This window comes from Rattus norvegicus, chromosome 4 (assembly GCF_021556685.1).
Source record: "Rattus norvegicus strain SHRSP/BbbUtx chromosome 4, alternate assembly SHRSP_T2T, whole genome shotgun sequence".
Taxonomy (NCBI): domain Eukaryota; kingdom Metazoa; phylum Chordata; class Mammalia; order Rodentia; family Muridae; genus Rattus; species Rattus norvegicus.
In genome coordinates this window covers 168,161,056-168,181,124 of record NC_141537.1, presented here as the reverse complement: position 1 = coordinate 168,181,124, position 20,069 = coordinate 168,161,056, and the positions used below count along the sequence as shown (strand labels likewise).

Genomic DNA, 20,069 nt, shown 5'->3' with positions numbered 1-20,069 from the left:
GTATCCGTTCTTCAGTTGAGAAACATCTGAGATGTTTCCATGTTCTAGCTATTATGAACAAGAATCAGTGATCATAGTAGAATATTTACCCTTGTGGTACAGTGTATCATCTTTTGGGTACATTCTTAGGAGTGAGATAGCTGAGTCTTCAGGTAGATTTCTTTCCAATTTTCTGAGTTGTCAGGTAGGCTTGCAGTGTCGTTTTGCCAGTTTGCAAACCAACCAGCAATAAAGGAGTGGTCTTATTTCTCTACAGTCTCACCAGCATGTGCTATTAGTTGAGTTTTTGATATTAGCTATTCTGATTGTTAAGGTGGAATCTCAGGGTTGTTTTGATTTGCCTTTCTCTCATGTCTAAGGACTTTGAACATTTGTTTAAGTGCTTCTCAGCTATTTGAGATTCCTGTTTAGAATTCTCTGTATAGTTATGTACCCTATGTTTAAATTGGGTTATTTGGTTTCTTGAGGTTAACTTCCTGAGTTCTTGACAAAATTTGGATATAAGCCCTCTATCATATGTACAATTGGAGATTTTTTTCCCAATCTGTAGTTTGCCCAATTTTCCTATTGATGGTGTCCTTTGCCTTTACAGAAGTTTTTAATTTACATGAGTTCCCATTTATTAATTATTGATCTTAGAGCCTTGTGGAGTAAAATATGCAGTTATATACATGTAAAATATGGTTAAAAAGGAAAAGTCACGGTTATATTGTAGTTAACGTTATTTGCTTTTTTAAAGTTAATTAAAATTTTAGTTTTAATTTAATTGCTATCCACAAACTATCATTGTTAGTTTTTTAAATCAACATTTCATGATTTAAGTTTTTAAATAATTGACCTAGACTTCCATAATTCACCTGTAATCAGAGGTTCATGGTACAGTCAAGTAATTAATTACTTCAAATTCTCAACCAGTTAGTTTAAAATTGGCCATTAAGAGCATAAGTTACAGGTTTGTAGTTAACAACTAAGTGGTAATTGCATGCTTACTTTTGTTAAAATCACTTTCTGATATGTTAATAAGGCAATTGAATCTATTAATGATTTCTGTGACGATGTCAAAATGTCAGTATTATACATAAAAATCATAAAAATCATCATCATGTCTATTTAAATGATCTTTAAATAGTAGAGTTCAATAATATTATTTGTTCTTTAAGTGATGTGTATTTTATGTAAAGACACTTTTGTTTCTCTGATTTGAAAATTTATTCTCTCATACAATGCTTCTCAACCACATCATCTTTTCCTTGTCTCCTCGTATTTTTCTCCTCCCCACATAAACCCTCCCTCAGATCCACTGCTCCACTGTTTCCCTTCAGAAGACAGTAGACCTCCCAGAGATAATAGCAAAATATGAAGTAACAAGATGCAAAAAGACTATTCAGAAACCTTCATATCAAGGTGGTAAGACAATACAAAATGTGGAAAAGGGTTCCAAGAGCGGGAATAAGTGTCAGAGACTTACTTATTCACATTGTTATTAGTCCAACAAAACTCCCAAGTTTGACAACCACAACATATATGCAGAGGATCTAGAGTACACCTGTGCAGTCTATGTGACTGCTGCTTTATTTTACATTAACCCTATGAGTGCTGCTTAGTTAATTCGATGTTCTGTGTTCTCCTAGTGTTCTGGACCACTCTGGCTCTCACAGTACTTCCTTCCAGTCTTTTGTGGAGTTCCCCAACCTGCATTTAGTATTTGGCTGTAGATTTTGGTATCTGTTCCCATCAGGTGCTGGGGAGAAGTCCCTGTGATGATGATTGGGAAAGAGAAATGATGTACAAGTGTATCAGAATATATTTAGGAAATATTTGACCATTCATCAAAGTGATTATTTCTTTTTTCCAGTAATGCTTGGTTCTACCATAGATCATTGGGCCATCAGAGATTCTGGTTCCTGGCCATCCAGGAAGAGTTGGGCATGGCCTCCTTATTGAGTGAGCCTCAAGAAAGAATAGACATTGGTTGGCCAGTCCCAAAATCTCTGAGCCACCATTGTCCCAGCATATCTTGCAGTCAGATAGGTTATGGTTAGAAGGTTTTATGGTTGGATGGTGTCCCAGTACCAGTACTATATGCAACCCTTGCCAATTTACAGAAGATAGCTTGTTCAGCCTCTCCCTATATGATTTCCATGATACAATAAGTCAAGGATGGAATCCTTGAACTACTAACTCACTGATTTGTTTGCAATACAGAATATATAACAGCTAGTTAATTGGTTTGCCAGATGGAGTTAAAATATTCTCTCCTTTCAGTCTACATTTCAAATGACTCAGTATCCAAAGAGAAGTCTGCTTTAATTTAGAATTTCCTAGAATCAGGATAAATGAGTGGACTGAAGGATACATGAGTTCAGTAATAATACCAATAATGTCAACCAGTTTACTGTGATGCTTCTGAGCAATCCATGATATAAGAAGAGACAGGAAATATGAAGTGTAGAGCAAGAGGAAGGAGACCATAATTCTCAAAGCATTTCTGTGGGCCTTGGTGCTAGGGTCTCCATGTCCTCTGGAACTGAGCTGCATCTTCTGGAGATGTTTCCACAAAGAGAAGATTAGCAGGAGAAAAGAAATCAAGGCCAATGAAAATGGTATTACAGAGAATATAGTCATGTTGAAAAGAATCAGCTCTGTAAACCTTGCAAAGTCAGTTTCCATGGAATCCTCACTTGTGTTTCCTCCATATTGATAGGGCCTCTCTTCAAGAGTCCTTTGCATCAGGATTCCAGGCAAGAACACCAAGCTTGCCAGCAACATCCCCACAATCACTTGTTTAAGTCTCCATTTCAAATACAGGAAGATCTTCCAGGAGCAGTTAGCTATTCTGAGTAAGTAAAAGATGCTGAGAGCTGTGGCAAACCAGAGGCTGAAGTGACTAGAAAGGATCCAGGCAAAATAAAGAATTTGTAACTTCATCCCAAATATAAATGAAGATGAACCATATACAATTTTAAAACAAGCATACATTTCCCAGATGAGAGTGATTCTTGAAATTGCCAATGTAAGAAGAATTTTATCAATTGTGGAAAGTTTTCGTTTAACGACCCAGTCCCAGAAGTTTGACAACACTATAAATCCATTGCTCAGATTCCCAAAAATGAACTCCACATGTATTAGTAGAGTGGCAAAGACGTGAATGACAGGTTCCATGATCTTAGAAAGCCTGAGATATAACAGTGCTGCTCATTACTGGATCACCAAGTGGTCCATGAGTTATCCACTGTGCAGATAATTCTTTCTTCTCTTTGCTCTGCTCCCTTTTAAATCTCTGAAAATACAACAAGCTGAACATTTCCTGTTTGATATTTAATCTACATATTTTCTTAAGTGTTTCTTTTATTTCCTGAGATTCTCTGGTGAGTCCTAGCCCGCATGTCTTTGTCCTTATCAGAGCCTAAATACTAATCAGATGATTTAAGAAATAAAGGCAAACTCACAATGCAGAGATGCTAATCAAGATATGACTTTTCCACTGTTTTGCATGTTCTGCCTGTATCAATTTAAGGAAATTTGGTTTGCCCAGTTTGCATTGTGAGCTTCTAGTTCACAAAGTTACAAAAATAAAACTAACTGAAGACTTCTGCTCTACAGCCTTGCCACTAAGGACATAGAAAACGTGCAAAGGATGATTGGTGTTCATCACCAGACTTCTGTTTTCCCCAGAGCTCAGGCTCTACATTTTCCACACTTAGAGTGAAAGGTGGCAACCAAAGAAGGAAAGAGGTATTCTTGTAAAAAGTCAGGACCTCTCCCTCTGCCTTTCCCTCTGTCCCTCTCTCCTCAATTCTCTCTCTTTTGAGAGTCAGAAAATATGTGAAAATATGTTGGTTTAAGGAAAAGGGCAAATTTAATATTCATGTAAATAATGTACTTGCAACATTATTTTCATTTTGACAATTGTAAAGTATAATTATGTTGCTATATGAGGAAATATTTTCTTTAATAAGTACATAATTCATGACATTGAAAGGTCTATATTTCATTAGTCATACACCTTTGATCAAGTGATTCTCAGAGCAATAAGATATTTACCATCAATATATTGGAAGCATCTTTGCTCTCCATTTTCCCTGGTCTTAGTCATATATATCAAGTAAGTAAAAGTCCAGAGTCAGATGGATTTAGTTCAAATTCTTCAAAAAAGACCTCAGATGAGTATTCCTTAAACTAGTCTATAACATATAAACAGAAGAAACACTACATATTTCATTCTATGAAGCCACAATTACTTTGATACCTAAACAACCTAAGGACCCAACCAAAAAAGAGAATTTCAAACCAATCTCACTTATGAATATTGATGCAAAAAATACAAAATAAAATTCTTGCAAACAGAATCTAAGAACCTGCTCAAGTAGGCTTCATCCCAGAGATACTTGGTTGGCTTGATATACAAAAATCCATTTACATAATCCACTATATAAACAAACTCAAATAAAAAAATCACATGATCATCTCCTTAGATACAGAAAAAACATTTGACAAAATACAACACCCCATCATGTTAAAAGTATTGGAGATATTAGGAATTCAAGGACCATACCTAAACATAATAAAAGCAATTTACTGCAACCAACAGCTAATATCAAATTCAATGGAGAGATACTTGAAGCAATCCCACTGAAATTGAGGACAAGAAAAAGATGTGCACTCCTCCATATCTATTCAATATAGTGCTCAAAATGCTAGCTAAAATAATAAGACAACTAAAAGAGATCAAGGGGATACAAATTGGCAAAGAAGAAATAAAAGTATCACTATTTGCCAATGATATGATAGTATACATATGCAACTCCAAAAATTGAATCAGAAAACTTCTTCAGCTGAAAAACAACTTCAGCAAAGGGGCCAGGTATAAAATTAACTCAAAATAGTAGCCTTCCTCTATAAAAATGATAAACAGGCTGAGAAATAAATTAGCAAAACAACTTTCTTTACAATAGCCACAAATAATATAAAATATCATGGGATAAATCTATCCAAATAAGTGAAAGATCTGTATGACAATAAATTTAAGTCTCTCAAGAAAGAAATCAAAGAAGATCTCAGAAAACAGAGAGATTCCCCCCTGCTCATGGATTAACAGAATTAACATAGTAGAAATGGCCATCCTAACAATGAAAATTTACAGATTCGATGCAATCCCCATCAACATCCCAACACAATTTTTCAAAGTCATGGAAATAGCAATCCTAAAATTTACCTAGAAAGGCAAAAAGAACAACAAAACAAAACAAAACAACAACAACAAACAGAATAGCAAAAACAATTCTTAACCATAAAGAAAAGGCTAACTGCAATCCCTGACCTCATCCTCTACTACAGAGGAATAGTGATCAAAAGTATGTGATATTGGCACAAAAACAAACTGTTTGATCAATGAAATAGAATTAAAGACCCAGAAATAAAACCACGTGCTTATGGAAATGTGATCTTTGACAAAGAATCCAAAAATATACAATGGAAAAAAGAAAGCATCGTCAATAACTGGTGGTGGTGTAACTGGCAATGTGTATGTATAAAAATGAAAATTTATGTTTCTGGAATGATTTATAGTTTTTCTAATCAAAAGAATTCAATATTTTTCTGAGCTCAATTAAATATAAATGCAGTCAAATATACTGCTACTATTACTATCCTAATATTATATTTGTCAGTGTTGTAAGAAAAATCATCAAATATGTATCAAATATGTATAAAATAGGTAACATACATGACAATTTAATGTTCATTCTCTTCATATTTTTATAAGTTAACTAATATTTCTCTTGTATGTTGTTAAAGTAGGATTTAAATATTCTATACTTTATGTCAACAACAAATATAGTAAAATCTGGAAAAAAATGTTGATCATGATCAAATAAATTAGTATACTATGTGCTTCTTTCCAAAACAAGACATCACTTTGCCATTTGCTTTAGCAAATTTCTATTTTTGTTTTTCCTGTTTCTTCGATGGTCTTGGTGGACACATAAGTGTGTAGGCTGATACTTGGTCTTTCTCTGAACTCATTACATTGTCAAAGCAAACTGGGAACTCTCTATGGGCTTAACTCATTCTGAAAGAACATGACTTGCCCACAAGATCTTACTAAAAATTTCACAAGACAATGTATAACTTAGCCACTACCTAAAGACTATACATGGACTGACCCTGGACTCTGACCTCATAGGTAGCAATGAATATCCTAGTAAGAGCACCAGTGGAAGGGGAAGCCCTGGGTCCTGCTAAGACTGAACCCCCAGTGAACTAGACTATGGGGGGGAGGGCGGCAATGGGGGGAGGGTTGGGAGGGGAACACCCATAAGGAAGGGGAGGGGGGAGGGGGATGTTTGCCCGGAAACCGGGAAAGGGAATAACACTCGAAATATATATAAGAAATACTCAAGTTAATAATAAAAAAAAGAAAAAAGAAAGAGAGTGGGATACTCAGAACTGTTTTTTTTTCTGTTTTTCCCATTTTTATTGGATATTTTATTTATCTATAGTTTAAATGTTATCCCCCTTCCCAGTTTCCCCTTCACAAACCCCCTATCCATCCCTGCCCCCTGCTTCTATTAGGGTGATCCCTACTCACCCACTGACTCTTGCCTCATTGACCTAGCACTCCTCTACACTGGGGCATTAAGCCTTCATAGGGCCAAGGGCCTTGCCCCATTGATGCCCAAAAAGGCCCATCCTGTGCTGCATATGCGACTGGATCTATGAGTCACTTCATGTGTATTCTTTGGTTAGTGATTTAGTTCCAGGGAGCTCTGAGGTTTCTGGTTGTTTGATATTCAGTATAGTACAGAAATGTTTTTATTTTCCTTAAAATCGTATAGTAGCTGGAATATGAGCACACAGCCTTAACACTCGGATGCCACATCTCAGCACCCTAATAATGTTAATTATTTTCTAATATTAAAAGAATATGCACAGAAGAAACACCTATGAATATAAAAAGAATAGTCACTTTGAGTCCATGGAAGTTCTGGTTCAGTAAAAAACACATACAGTGTTAAACAAAACACCTTATACCCTCAATGAAATCTTCCACTAATTTCAAAGGCATATAATAATAAACATTAAAGCTTGCATTATGAGTGGAAGACTTGCAAAACTATATTTATAAAATCTAAAATATGTAACTCTACATAGTATATAGAAAATTCTATGGTTGTAAAATATGTTAATGTTTTTTAAATTAATTATAGTCATCTTCATGATGTTAGAAGCTGAAGAAGGGAATAAAATATCCTTGAACTGTGGGCTGAAATAAAACTTTTTTTCAATAATTTGTGTTTGCTAGGGCATTATGTTCCAGGTACAAGAAAGGAACTTTGTAAATAAGTAAATTTGACTATTTTGAGTATAGCACACATATTAATAAAACATATATTCACAACATATAGACTATATTCTTTAAAGTAAGCTGTATATCTAGCAACCAGAATAAAGATTACACAGTGTAAATTTGTAAGTAGATACCTGTTTCCATGCACCTCTATCTGGCTGATTTTTCTTCCTCCAATCATCACTTCTTTTTAGGTTGTATTTGTCACCAGGCAGGAGAGTGATAGAGAAACTTTGTTATTCTGTGAATAAACTCTTGGCCAATAATTTCTCATACATATACAAATGATTCTGCAACATTACCTATATAAACTTCATAAAATGAGATCTTGCAAAATTTTAATTTGTTGAAAAACTTTTAAAGAATGAGTCCCACTACATATCCCGGATTTTCCTGGAAATGACCATTTAAATTGGACTTTCATTGAACTGGCAGAGATCCACCTTCCTCTTGAATGCTGTGTTTGAAGGAGATGTATGATTAAAGGTATGTGCTGACACTTCTGCTTTGATTTAATGTTAAAATAGCTGTTATGTGAGCCTTAGTCAGTGATTTATATTTACTACTAAAAAATTGTTACTCTATCATAAGGAGAAAAAGTTAGTGAATTACTTCCTCATAGATTTGTTTGTATCTAAAACCCCGTAGGTTGTTGGATGTCTTATGTAGTTGCTGTATTCTGTGATTTCAGCCTACATCCCAGTTGCCTCAGTATACAAAGAGTACTCTGCTTTAATTTACAGTTACCCAGAATCAGGATAGATGAGTGGACTGAAGGATTCAAGAATGAAGTTATCATACAAATAATGTGAACCAGTTCACTTTGATTCTTCTGAGCAATCCATGATATAAGAAGAGAGAGGACATACATAGTATAGAGCAAGAGGAAAGAGACCATAATTCCTAGGGCATTCCTGTGAGCCTTGGTACTAGGGTCTCTATCTTCTCTGGAATTGAGCTGCATCCTCTGGAGATGTTACCACAAAGAGAAGATTAGCAGAAAAAAAGAAATCAGGGCCAATAAAAGTGGTATCACAGAGAACATAGTCATGTTAAAGAACATCATCTATATCAAAAGTGCAAACTCATTCTCTATGGAATTCACACTTGTGTTTCCTTTATATTGATAGAACCTCTTTTCAAGAGTGATGGTTATTTGTATTATATTTGCAATCAAGAACACCACGCTTCCCAGTAGCATCTGCACAATCAGCTGTTTTAGTCTCCATTTTAAGTAAGGAAAGATCTGCCAGGAGTGGTTAGCTATTCTGAATAAATAGAAGGTGCTTAGAGCTGTAGCAAGCCAGAGACTGAAGTGGCTAGATAGCATAAAACTGAACATAATCATTTTTAATTCTTCGATGGTAATAGATGAAACTAATTTATCTTTAACCCACATGAGTAATGTCTCCCAGATGAGACTAATTCTGGAAATTGCCAAGAGAATGAGTATCTGATCAAGTGTGGAAAGTTCTTTTATATTGATCCAATCAAGACAGTTCTTCAGCACTATCAAACCATTGCTTAAATTTCCCCAAATGAACTCTGTGATTATTATAATGGTGGAGATGCTGTGCAGGACAGATACCATATTGAAACAAAGAAAATCCAAAGGATTTAATATCACTGCACCTCTTGTACTGATCAAGTGCTTGGCATGTGGTCCACTGTGTAGTTAAAATATTTCTCCTCTTTGTCCTCCTCCTTCTGCAATGCCCAATTATAAGGGAGGCCAAGCATCTTCCAACTTGGTATTTAATCTGTTACATTTTTTTCAGTTCTCTGTTAAGTCCTAGATAATGTTTTTATGTGATTGTTGTGGGCCGAAATATTTGGTAGATGATTTAGGAACAAAGGACAAAACGTATTTGTTGGTATGAAAATCAAGAAATTATTTCCTACTGTTTTGCATCTCTGACCTTCTTAGATTTAGAAAATTTGCTTATGCTGTTTTGAGCCCTGAGGTACAAATATTACAAAAACCTTGTTCAATGAATATAAATTAAAAATAATTGTGCTCAGTTGTGAGTCTTGCCACTGAAGACTTAAAAGTCATTCAGAGTCAAGTATGTGTTTTTCTCATAGAACATCAATTTCCCCTGAGTTCAGGTCCTATTTTTTCCACACTGAAAGTTAAACCTGGATTCATAGAGAGAAAGGTGGATTCATGGAGAATAGTCAACTTCTCTTTATACTTCAGAAGAAAATAAGGCAGAATTCAAAAACGTATAGACTTGTGTAAGATTTTTAATTTAAGCAGCTGGAGCCATGAGTCCCTTCATGTATACTTTTTGAAAGGTGGTTTGGTCCCTGGGAGTTCTAGGTTTGTTGATAATGTGTTTCTTCCTATGGTGTTGTAAACCCCTTTAACATCTTCAGTCCTTCCCCCATGACCCCATTGCAATCCCCATGCACAGTTCAATGGCTGGCTGCAAGCATCAAGAGCTCTATTGGTCAGGATCTGGCAAAGCTGATAGCCTCTTAGAAGAGAGCCATGCCAGGCTCCTATTAGTAAGCTCTTCTTAGCATCAGCATATTTGATACCAATGGGAGGGGAGGCCCTTGGTCCTATGAAGACTACATACCCCAGTGTAGGGGAATGCTAGGGTGGGTAGGTGGGTGGGTGAGCTCCCTCATAGAAGCAGGGGGGAGGGTGATGTGAGCAGGGATTTACTGAGGGGAAACCAGGAAGGGGGATAGTATTTGAAATGCAAATCAATAAAATAAATAATAAAAAAGGGATGCAGAGCTAAAAAAGATTTAGTTTAAAATTCATGTTGATAAAATACTTTGAAAACTGTTTTAGCCTTTACAATAGATCATTGTGTCTTCTGATAAAAGAAAAATGTTAATCTGCTAATTGACAATTACACATTGAAAAGTGTTGCATTTTATTAATCACTCAGACTTTGTCAGATGGTGCATGAGACACTTGGACATTTATATTGTATTTAAATTATCTTTGGTAAGTTTCAAATTTGATTTACATTGTTTTCAATATCAAGGAAGAGAGTCTCTTTTCTACATTCTCCCTTTTATATATCAAGAAATTTCAAATCAGTTATAGAAGGGGATATTTGTGTTTGAAAGAGAAAAGACTTGTTCTAACTTTGTGAGCATGCAATCTTTACATCTCAGCATCCATGGGGATCAAAGAGACATCAGAAAACAATTTATACAGTAGAAGAATAACTGGGATGTACAGAAGTCCCTTGAAGAGATCTGCAACAGACAGGCACTACCATTTCAGAAACCAAATCTTTGCATAATCCAAATTGGACTAAACAAATCTTTGTCGGCTTTAAACTGTCACAAAACCTAACAAGCTCTGCCCACCTTGAGCCTCTTACATATATTGTTTTCTTTCTATTTTACTAAAATGTTTGTCTTTATTTTACTTGTTCTCACTACATTTGCAGGGAATGCGCTCTAGATGTTGTCCACCTAACCTTAGATTGTCGCACCAAAAAGACCAACCAAGGTAGTTATCTATTTATGAAGTCTTGCTTTTTTGGATAGCAAGCATGCACGGTAGTATTACTCCATGAGGAATATGTTTGAACTGTGAAACCTTTCAGGTTTGTAAGTACAAATCACACTAAATTATTCTTCCTACTTTTAGTCTTATCTTCAGGTATGACATTTTTACCCTTTTGTGTTAGCGGTTAGCTTTAGGTTGTGAAACAATATCTCTTCTTTTTTTTAATCTTTTTATTTTTTATCTTTATTAACTTGAGTATTTCTTATTTACATTTCGATTGTTATTCCCCTTCCCCGGTATCCGGGCCAACATCCCCCTAACCCCTCCCCCTCCACTTCTATAGGGGCTTCCACTCCCAAACCTCTCCCCATTACCACCCTCCCCCCAACAATCACGTTCACTGGGGGTTCAGTCTTGGCAGGACCAAGGGCTTCTCCTTCCACTGGTGCTCTTACATTGCTACCTATGACGTTGGAGCCCAGGGTCAGTCCATGTATAGACTTTGGGTAGTGACTTAGTCACTAGAAGCTCTGGTTGGTTGGCATTGTTGTACATATGGGATCTCGAGCCCCTTCAAGCTCTTCCAGACCTTTCTCTGATTCCTTCAACGGGGACCCCGTTCTCAGTTCAGTGGTTTGCTGCTGGCATTTGCATATGTATTTGCTCTATTCTAGCTGTGTCTCTCAGGAGAGATGTACATCTGGCTCTTGTCTGCCTGCACTTTTTTGCTTCATCCATCTTATCTAGTTTTGTGGCTGTGTATGTGTGGGCCACATGTGGGGCAGGCTCTGAATGGGTGTTCCTGCTGCCTCTGTTCTAAACTTTGCCTCCCTATTCCCTCCCAAGGATATTCTTGTTCCCCTTTTGAAGAAGGAGTGAAGCATTCCCATTTTGGTCATTCTTCTTGAGTTTCATGTGTTCTGTGCATCTAGGGTAATTTGAGGATTTAGGCTAATAGCCACTTATCAATGAGTGCATACCATGTGTGTTTTTCTGTGATTGGGTTACCTCACTCAGGATGATATTTTCCAGTTCCATCCATTTGCCTATGAATTTCATAAAGTCATTGGTTTTGATAATCCATTGTGTAGATGTACCACATTTTCTGTATCCATTCCTCTGTTGAAGGGCATCTGGGTCCTTTCCATCTTCTGGCTATTATAAATAGTCTGCTATGAACATAGTGGAGCACGTGTCTTTGTTATATGTTGGGGCATCTTTTGGGTATATGCCCAAGAGGGGTATAGCTGGGTCCTCAGGTAGTTCAATGTCTGATTTTCTGAGGAACCTCCAGACTGATTTCCAGAATGGTTGTACCAGTCTGCAATCCCACCAACAATGGAGGAGTGTTCCTCTTTCTCTGCATCCTCGCCAGCATCTGCTGTCACCTGAGTTTTTGATCTTAGCCATTCTCACTGGTGTGAGGTGAAATCTCAGGGTTGTTTTGATTTGCATTTCCCTTATGACTAAAGATGTTGAACATTTCTTTAGGTGTTTCTCAGCCATTGGGCATTCCTCAGCTGTGAATTCTCTGTTTACCTCTGAACCCCATTTTTTAATAGGGTTATTTGTCTCCCTGCGGTCTAATTTCTTGAGTCCTTTGTATATTTTGGATATAAGGCCTCTATCTGTTGTAGGATTGGTAAAGATCTTTTCCCAATCTGTTGGTTGCCGTTTTGTCCTAACAACAGTGTCCTTTTCTTTACAGTTTTATGAGATCCCATTTGTCGATTCTTGATCTTAGAGCATTAGCCATTGGTGTTTTGTTCAGGAAATTTTCTCCATTGCTCATGTCTTCGAGATGCTTCCCCACTTTTTCTTCTACTACTTTGAGTGTATCTGGGTTGATGTGGAGGTCCTTGATCCACTTGGACTTAAGCTTTGTACAGGGTGGTAAGCATGGATCCATCTGAATTCTTCTACATGATGAACTCCAGTTGAACCAGCACAATTTGCTGAAATGGTATCTTTTTTCCATTGAATGGTTTTGGCTCCTTTGTTAAAAATCAGGTGACCATCTGTGTGTCGGTTCATTTCTGGGTCTTCAATTCTATTCCACTGCTCTGTCTGTCTCTATACCAATACCATACAATTTTTATCACTAGTACTCTGTAACACTGCTTGAGTTCAGGGATTGTGATTCCCCCAGAAGTCCTTTTATTGTTGAGGATAGTTTTAGCTATCCTGGGTTTTTTGTTATTCCAGATGAATTTGCAAATTGTTCTGTCTAACTCTTTGAAGAATTGGATTGGTATTTTGATGGGGATTGCATTGAATCTGTAGATAGCTCTTGGAAAAATGGTGTTTTTACTATGTTAATCCTGCCAATCCATGAGCATGGGAGATCTTTCCATCTTCTGAGGTCTTCTTCAATTTCTTTCCTCAGTGTCTTGAAGTTCTTATCATACAGATATTTTACTTGCTTGGTTAAAGTCACACTGAGGTATTTTATATTATTTGGGACTATTAAGTAGGGTGTTGTTTCCCTAATTTCTTTCTCAGCTTGTTTATCTTTTGTGTAGAGGAAAGCTACTGATTTATTTGAGTTAATTTTATACCCAGCTACTTTGCTGAAGGTGTTTATCAGGTTTAGTAGTTCTCTGGTGGAACTTTTGGGATCGCTTAAATATATTATCATATCATCTGCAAATAGTGATATTTTACTATCTTTTCCAATCTGTATCCCCTTGAACTCCTTTTGTTGTCTGATTGCTCTGGCTAGAACTTCAAGAACTATATTGAATGAGTAGGGAGAGAGTGGGCAGCCTTGTCTAGTCCCTGATTTTAGTGGGATTGCTTCAAGTTTCTCTCCATTTAGTTTAATGTTAGCTACTGGTTTGCAGTATATGGCTTTTACTAGGTTAAGTATGGACCTTGAATTCCTATTCTTTCCAGGACTTTTATCATGAAATGGTGTTGAATTTTGTCAAATGGTTTCTTACCATCTAATGAAATGATCATGTGGTTTTGTTCTTTCAGTTTGTTTATATAATAGATTAAGTTGATGGTTTTCCATATATTAAACCATCCCTGCATGCCTGGGATGAAGCCTACTTGATCATGATGGATGATTGTTTTGATGTGCTCTTGGATTCGGTTTGCCAGAATTTTATTGAATATTTTTGCGTTGAATTCATAAGGGAAATTGGTCTGAAGTTCTCTTTCTTTGTTGGGTCTTTGTGTGGTTTAGGTATAAGAGTAATTGCTCTCTGTTTGATTATTTCTTGCCTTCTACTCCTCCTGGATTTATTTGCTTTTTGTTCTAGAGCTTTTAGGTGTGCAGTCAAGCTCCTGATATATGCTTTCTCCTTTTTATCTGCAGGCACTCACCGCTATGAGTTTTCCTCTTAGCACAGCTCTCATTGTTTTCCATAGTTTGGCTATGTTGTACCTTCATTTTCTTTAAATTCTAAGAAGTTTTTAATTTCTTTCTTTATGTCTTCTTTGACCAGGTTATCATTGAGTAGAGCATTGTTCAACTTCCATGTATATGTGTGCATTCTTCCCTTATTTTTATTGAAGACCAGCTTTAGCCCGGGGTGGTCTGATTGGATGCATGAGATTATTTCTATCTTTCTGTACCTGTTGAGGCCATTTTTATGACCAATTATACTGTCAATTTTGGAGAAAGTACCATGAGGATGTGAGAAGAAGGTATATCCTTTTGTTTTAGGATAGAATGTTCTATAAATATCTGTTAAGTCCATTTGGTTCATGATTCTCTTAGTCTTTTTATGTCTCTGTTTAATTTCTGTCTGTCCATTGATGAGAGTGAAGTGTTGAAATCTCCTACTATTATTGTGTGAGGTGCAATGTGTGCTTTGAGCACACATTTGAGTAAGGTTTCTTTTATGTATGTAGGTGCCCTTCTATTTGGAACATAGAAATTTATGATTGAGAGTTCATCTTGGTGGATTTTGCCTTTGATGAATATGAAGTGTCCTTCCTTATCTTTTTTGATGACTTTTTGTTGAAAATTGATTTTATTTGATATTAGAATGGCTACTCCAGCTTGCTTCTTCCGACCATTTGCTTGGAAAGTTGTTTTCCAGCCTTTCACTCTGAGGTAGTGTCTGTCTTTGTCTCTGACGTGTGTTTCCTGTAGGCTGCAGAATGCAGGGTCCTCGTTGTGTATCCAGTTTGTTAATCTATGTCTTTTTATTGGGGAGTTGAGGCCATTGATGTTGAGAGATTTTAAGGAATAGTGATTATTGCTCCCTGTTATATTCATATTTGGATATGAGGTTATGTTTGTGTGCTTTTCTTCTCTTTGTTTTGTTGCCAAGACGATTAGTTTCTTGCTTCTTCTAGGGTATAGCTTGCCTCCTTATGTTGGGCTTTACCATTTATTATCCTTTGTAGTGCTGGATTTATAGAAATATATTGTATAAATTTGGTTTTGTCATGGAATATCTTGGTTTCTCCATCTATGTTAATTGAGAGTTTTGCAGGATACAGTAACCTGGGCTGGCATTTGTGTTCTCTTAGGGTCTGTATGACATCTGTCCAGGATCTTCTGGCTCTCATAGTCTCTGGCGAAAAGTCTGGTGTGATTCTGATAGGTCTGCCTTTATATGTTACTTGACCTTTTTCCCTTACTGCTTTTAATATTCTTTCTTTATTTTGTGCATTTGGTGTTTTGACTATTATGTGATGGGAGGTGTTTCTTTTCTGGTCCAATCTATTTGGAGTTCTGTAGGCTTCTTGTATGCTTATGGGTATCTCTTTCTTTAGGTCAGGGAAGTTTTCTTGTATGATTTTGTTGAAGATATTTACTGGTCCTTTGAGCTGGGAGTCTTCACTCTCTTCTATACCTATTATCCTTAGGTTTGATCTTCTCATTGAGTCCTCGATTTCCTGTATGTTTTGGACCAGTAGCTTTTTCCACTTAACATTATCTTTGACTGTTGAGTCGATGATTTCTATGGAATCTTCTGCTCCTGAGATTCTCTCTTCCATCTCTTGTATTCTGTTGGTGATGCTTGTATCTACAGCTCCTTGTCTCTTCTTTTGCTTTTCTATATCCAGGGTTGTTTCCATGTGTTCTTTCTTGATTGCTTCTATTTCCAATTTTAATTCCTTCAACTGTTTGATTGTGTTTTCCTGGAATTCTTTAAGGGATTTTTTGTGACTCCTCTCTATGGGCTTCTACTCGTTTATTTATGTTTTCCTGGAATTCTTTTAGGGATTATTGTGATTCCTCTGTGTAGGCTTCTACTTGTTTATTAATGTTTTCCTGTGTTTCTCTAAGGGAATTCTTCAAGGGTTTCTTGAAGTCCTCCAGCATCATGATCAAAAGTGTATTTAAATCTAGATCTTTCTTTTCTGGTGTGTTTGGATATTCGGTGCTTGCTTTGGTGGGAGAATTGGGCTCCGATGATGCCATGTAGTCTTGATTTCTGTTGCTTGGGTTCCTGCGCTTGCCTCTCGCCATCAGATTATCTCTAGTGTTACTTTGTTCTGCTATTTCTGACAGTGGCTAGACTGTCCTATAAGCCTGTGTGTCAGGAGTGCTGCAGACCTGTTTTCCTGTTTTCTTTCAGCCAGTTATGGGGACAGAGTGTTCTGCTTTTGGGCGTGTAGTTTTTCCTATCTACAGGTCTTCAGCTGTTCCTGTGGGCCTGTGTCTTGAGTTCACCAGGCAGGTCACTTGCAGCAGAAAAGTTGGTCTTACCTGTGGTCCCGAGGCTCAAGTTTGCTCGTGGGGTGTTGCACTATGCCATCGTGCGTTCATATATAGGAATTGGCAGTCAAACTTTGTACTAGTTTGTTGGAGGTCGAGTTTTGCTTTCCTAGTTGTGTTTTGCCCTGAGGCTATCTGTATTTTAATGCTAATTCCACTGCCCCAAGGACAGCTGCCTAGTCAAGCACTCAGAACTCAGGTGACCTTGTGGTTGTGCTCTGGTGTTACAAAGAGAACTTAAAGATTGTGATTAAGGATTGCCAGTGTTACATTGACTAACTCAAACTTATTTTTAATTAAGAAAAAATCAAACAGGTAGAGATTGTTACAAGATTTAAGAAGGATTGATGAAGTTTTGGAACTTGTGAGAACATTACAGCCAGTTTACTTACTCCAACTGCCATTTCAAGATAGATTTAGAGGATTGATTTTGAGTTTTCATTTCGTGAGCCTGCTTATAATTTTAGAGAGCCCATAGAGTGAAATCATTAAGAATGGCTAATAGCCTTATATTATGTAATTTTTTTGCTTCTTCAATATAAGAAGTTAGAACTTTAAATCTTTCAGTGTATATGGAAATTTTTACGACAAACCTTTGCTCTCAAAATGAGCTTTAATATTTGGGGGGTAGCTGTTGCACTACTCCAGAAAAGAATATTTGAAATTAATTTCAAGCTTCTAAGGATATGTTAATTGGCTAAGTACCTCACCTTACCAGAGGACTTAGGTCTTTGTTATGCACATTGGAGATAAAGCTTCAGCTGTGTTAATACATAGTTGTGGACTAGAGTCATGGAAGTATTTTAAAAAGAAACCTGATAAAACATATCTTATTCCAAACAACAGTTAATTGGTTATTACAAAATTCTGATATTTGGCCTATTACATATACAAATTTTTCAGGCAAAATTGATAATTTTACTCTTTGCATGCTTTTGTACTTCCTGTATATTTGTGCATACAACCCATAGGAAATGCGCTTACTGTATTTATAGGTGGTTCATCTAATGAAAAGGCTATATGTATGATTGGATCACTTGTGTATTCTCTTGAGTTTCTGTTGCTTCAACACAGATTATTAAATTCCGTGGTTTAGCCACTGTTTCTAAATCAAGCTTTCAATTCACATTCTGATAGCCAATGTGTGGCTTGTGGTTTACAATTGATTTCAATTACTTAATGCTTTATTAGAGACAGGTTTTCTACTTAAAATCAATGAGTGATTTCAGTGTAAATTGTCTGACAACTCACTGTCCTTTCAGTGCTCTGGCTCAGACAACTAAACAAAACCATAGACCCAGCTCTTTAAAAATGGTAATGGAGTTGATAACACACTCTCATGAAAAGAGGAAGACTCCATTTGCTTACTTTCAACTCCCAGCCTCACTCTGCCAGCTCAGGGATTTCTAGTAAGGCTGAAATTGGACAATATTTACAAGATTTGACATTTCTAATTAATGCTTATGTTTAGGTAAATAAAGCTTGTGAGGTGCTAGAGAAATGGCTTAGTGATTAAGAGCACTAAGTACTGTTCCTTTATAGGACATTTAAGAACTCAAACTGGATTGCCTGGGCTCTTTAGCAAGGGAGGACAATGATACCAAACATATTATAGGCCTTACATAGGAACAATTAGTCAAAAAATCTCATTCTTTATATATCCAAAACAATAATGCTGGAGACAATAATTTAGTATACAAGTCAATTTATAAATACAAGTGCTCAATGTCCTCAATTTAATCTTCGAGGACTTACCTTAATAAATAATATCTTTACTATATCTTAATAAATAAAAAGGGGGAGTTATCCCTGTATGCTAAATAATGCTCCTTTTATTTCAATTTTAAAATTTGGATGCCAAAGTTTATGGCACCCTACAACTAGGCATACTTCTGCCTAGGTGAAATAGAAAGATCCACATATTGACATGGTCCTGTCCAGATATTTTATATGGGGAAGAGGGAATGTTTGTGTTTTTTCTACAGGATGCTACAAGAGTGTGCCAGCTGCCTGAGTGGCAGGTGAGACTTGCTGATCCTGGTTGCATGAAGATTCAGCTTTCGTGGTTCGGGTCCCTGGAGTCATTCCTCTACCCTGAGAGGAAGATGAAAGATTCCCCTTCATCCTTTGTCATCACAGAGATTTTGCCGTTGCTGCAGTCAGTGTTACCGCTGCGTGTGTCCCGTCCCACTATGGCCCGCACTCTGACCCTCTGTGCACTGCTGCTTTCTGGAGAAGACTGGACTCCAGCCATTGCTGCCCCGTTCATTCCCTGGTGACTCTTACTGCCTTAACTGGTCATTTTACAGACTGTAGCTTCACAGGAATGCCACCTTCGTAAAGCTGCTGTGGACTGGTGAACTCTGCCCTGCTTGTACAGATCTCAGAAATGGTTCCATTGTCTGCTGGTTGTTCCAGAGAAAAATGACTGATCCTGAACTGTCCTGGAAAAGACCTTGACACTTTCGCTACTATTGTAGCAGCCATTACTGCTGCAGAGATTGTGTCTGCAGTGTCTAGAGTTATCCTCCCCCAATCTATTGTTAGGCAAGCACAGTGGGTAAACTTTCTGGAGTAGTTACTAACAATTGGGAATTTTAAATTCTATTATAGGAGCAGCTTGACTACGGCTCTTGGTGGTAACAGCTGAGGTGAACCAGATGAGGTGCTGCTACTTATCGGGAGTGGCTCTGTTTGGTGCAGCCCTATGCTGTGGATTAGTGTTCATGCTATGGTTGGTTTGCAAACTCAGATCTCAACAGAAACGTGACAAGGCCGTTATCACTCAAGCACTTGTGGCCATTGTACAAGGGGCCTCCCCTGGAATTTGGTTATCTATGCTCAGAAATTAGTCGGTATCTGAGTTCTCTGCTCTTGCACCCCATGGATCTGTGGATCCATTGCACTGGGATGAGAGAGACTCAATGATCCTTTGATCAGCCCTTCCACATCGCTGAGGTTTCCTCATTGCATGCGATAGGGTGATCATGATTTGTTATAAAATAAATGATTTGTGATAAAATATAAATAAATAGGGGGAGATGTAAAGGGCCACTTTAACATTCGCCACCACAAGATGTTGCTGGCTTCCACTGCGCCCCACGTGGAAGGGCAGGATAGCCTCCGCCATTACAAGATGGCGCTGGCCTCGGCTGCGCCAGCCGACTTCCTTTCAGGAAGTTAACTGTGTGCACATGTGCAAGAGTGCCTTCGTGCCAGGTCTCTGTCCACTCCGGGGCATGCCTAATGAGATCATGGGTAAGCGACCAATCAGGTGTGGATGCGCCGCGCTAGGGTGTATATAAGCCGCGCCATGCGGGCGCGCGGGGCTCTCTTTAAGATTTAAGATTTAATAAAAGGTTTTGGCTGCCGCAAGTATTCGTATGTCCCCGCGTATTTTCTTGGTGGCGAGGTCGTGCGTGGGACAGATGTGGAGGTCCTTGATCCACTTGGAATTAAACTTTGTACAGGGTGATAAGAATGGTTCGATTTGCATTCTTCTACATGTTGATCTCCAGTTGAAAGAGCACCAATTTTCGAAAATGCTTTCCTTTTTC

At 37.4% G+C, this 20,069-nt stretch overlaps 1 protein-coding gene and 1 pseudogene across 1 annotated transcript; both read right to left on the bottom strand.

Annotated features, from left to right (window-relative positions):
* Nucleotides 1-2,217: 2,217 nt before the first annotated feature.
* On the bottom strand, nucleotides 2,218-3,162 carry Tas2r13 (taste receptor, type 2, member 13). Its single transcript, NM_023998.2, is given in 1 exon segment — nucleotides 2,218-3,162. A coding segment is annotated over 1 exon segment (945 nt).
* Nucleotides 3,163-8,009: 4,847 nt separating this feature from the next.
* Tas2r124-ps1 (taste receptor, type 2, member 124, pseudogene 1) lies at nucleotides 8,010-8,939 on the bottom strand (annotated as a pseudogene).
* Nucleotides 8,940-20,069: the final 11,130 nt, after the last annotated feature.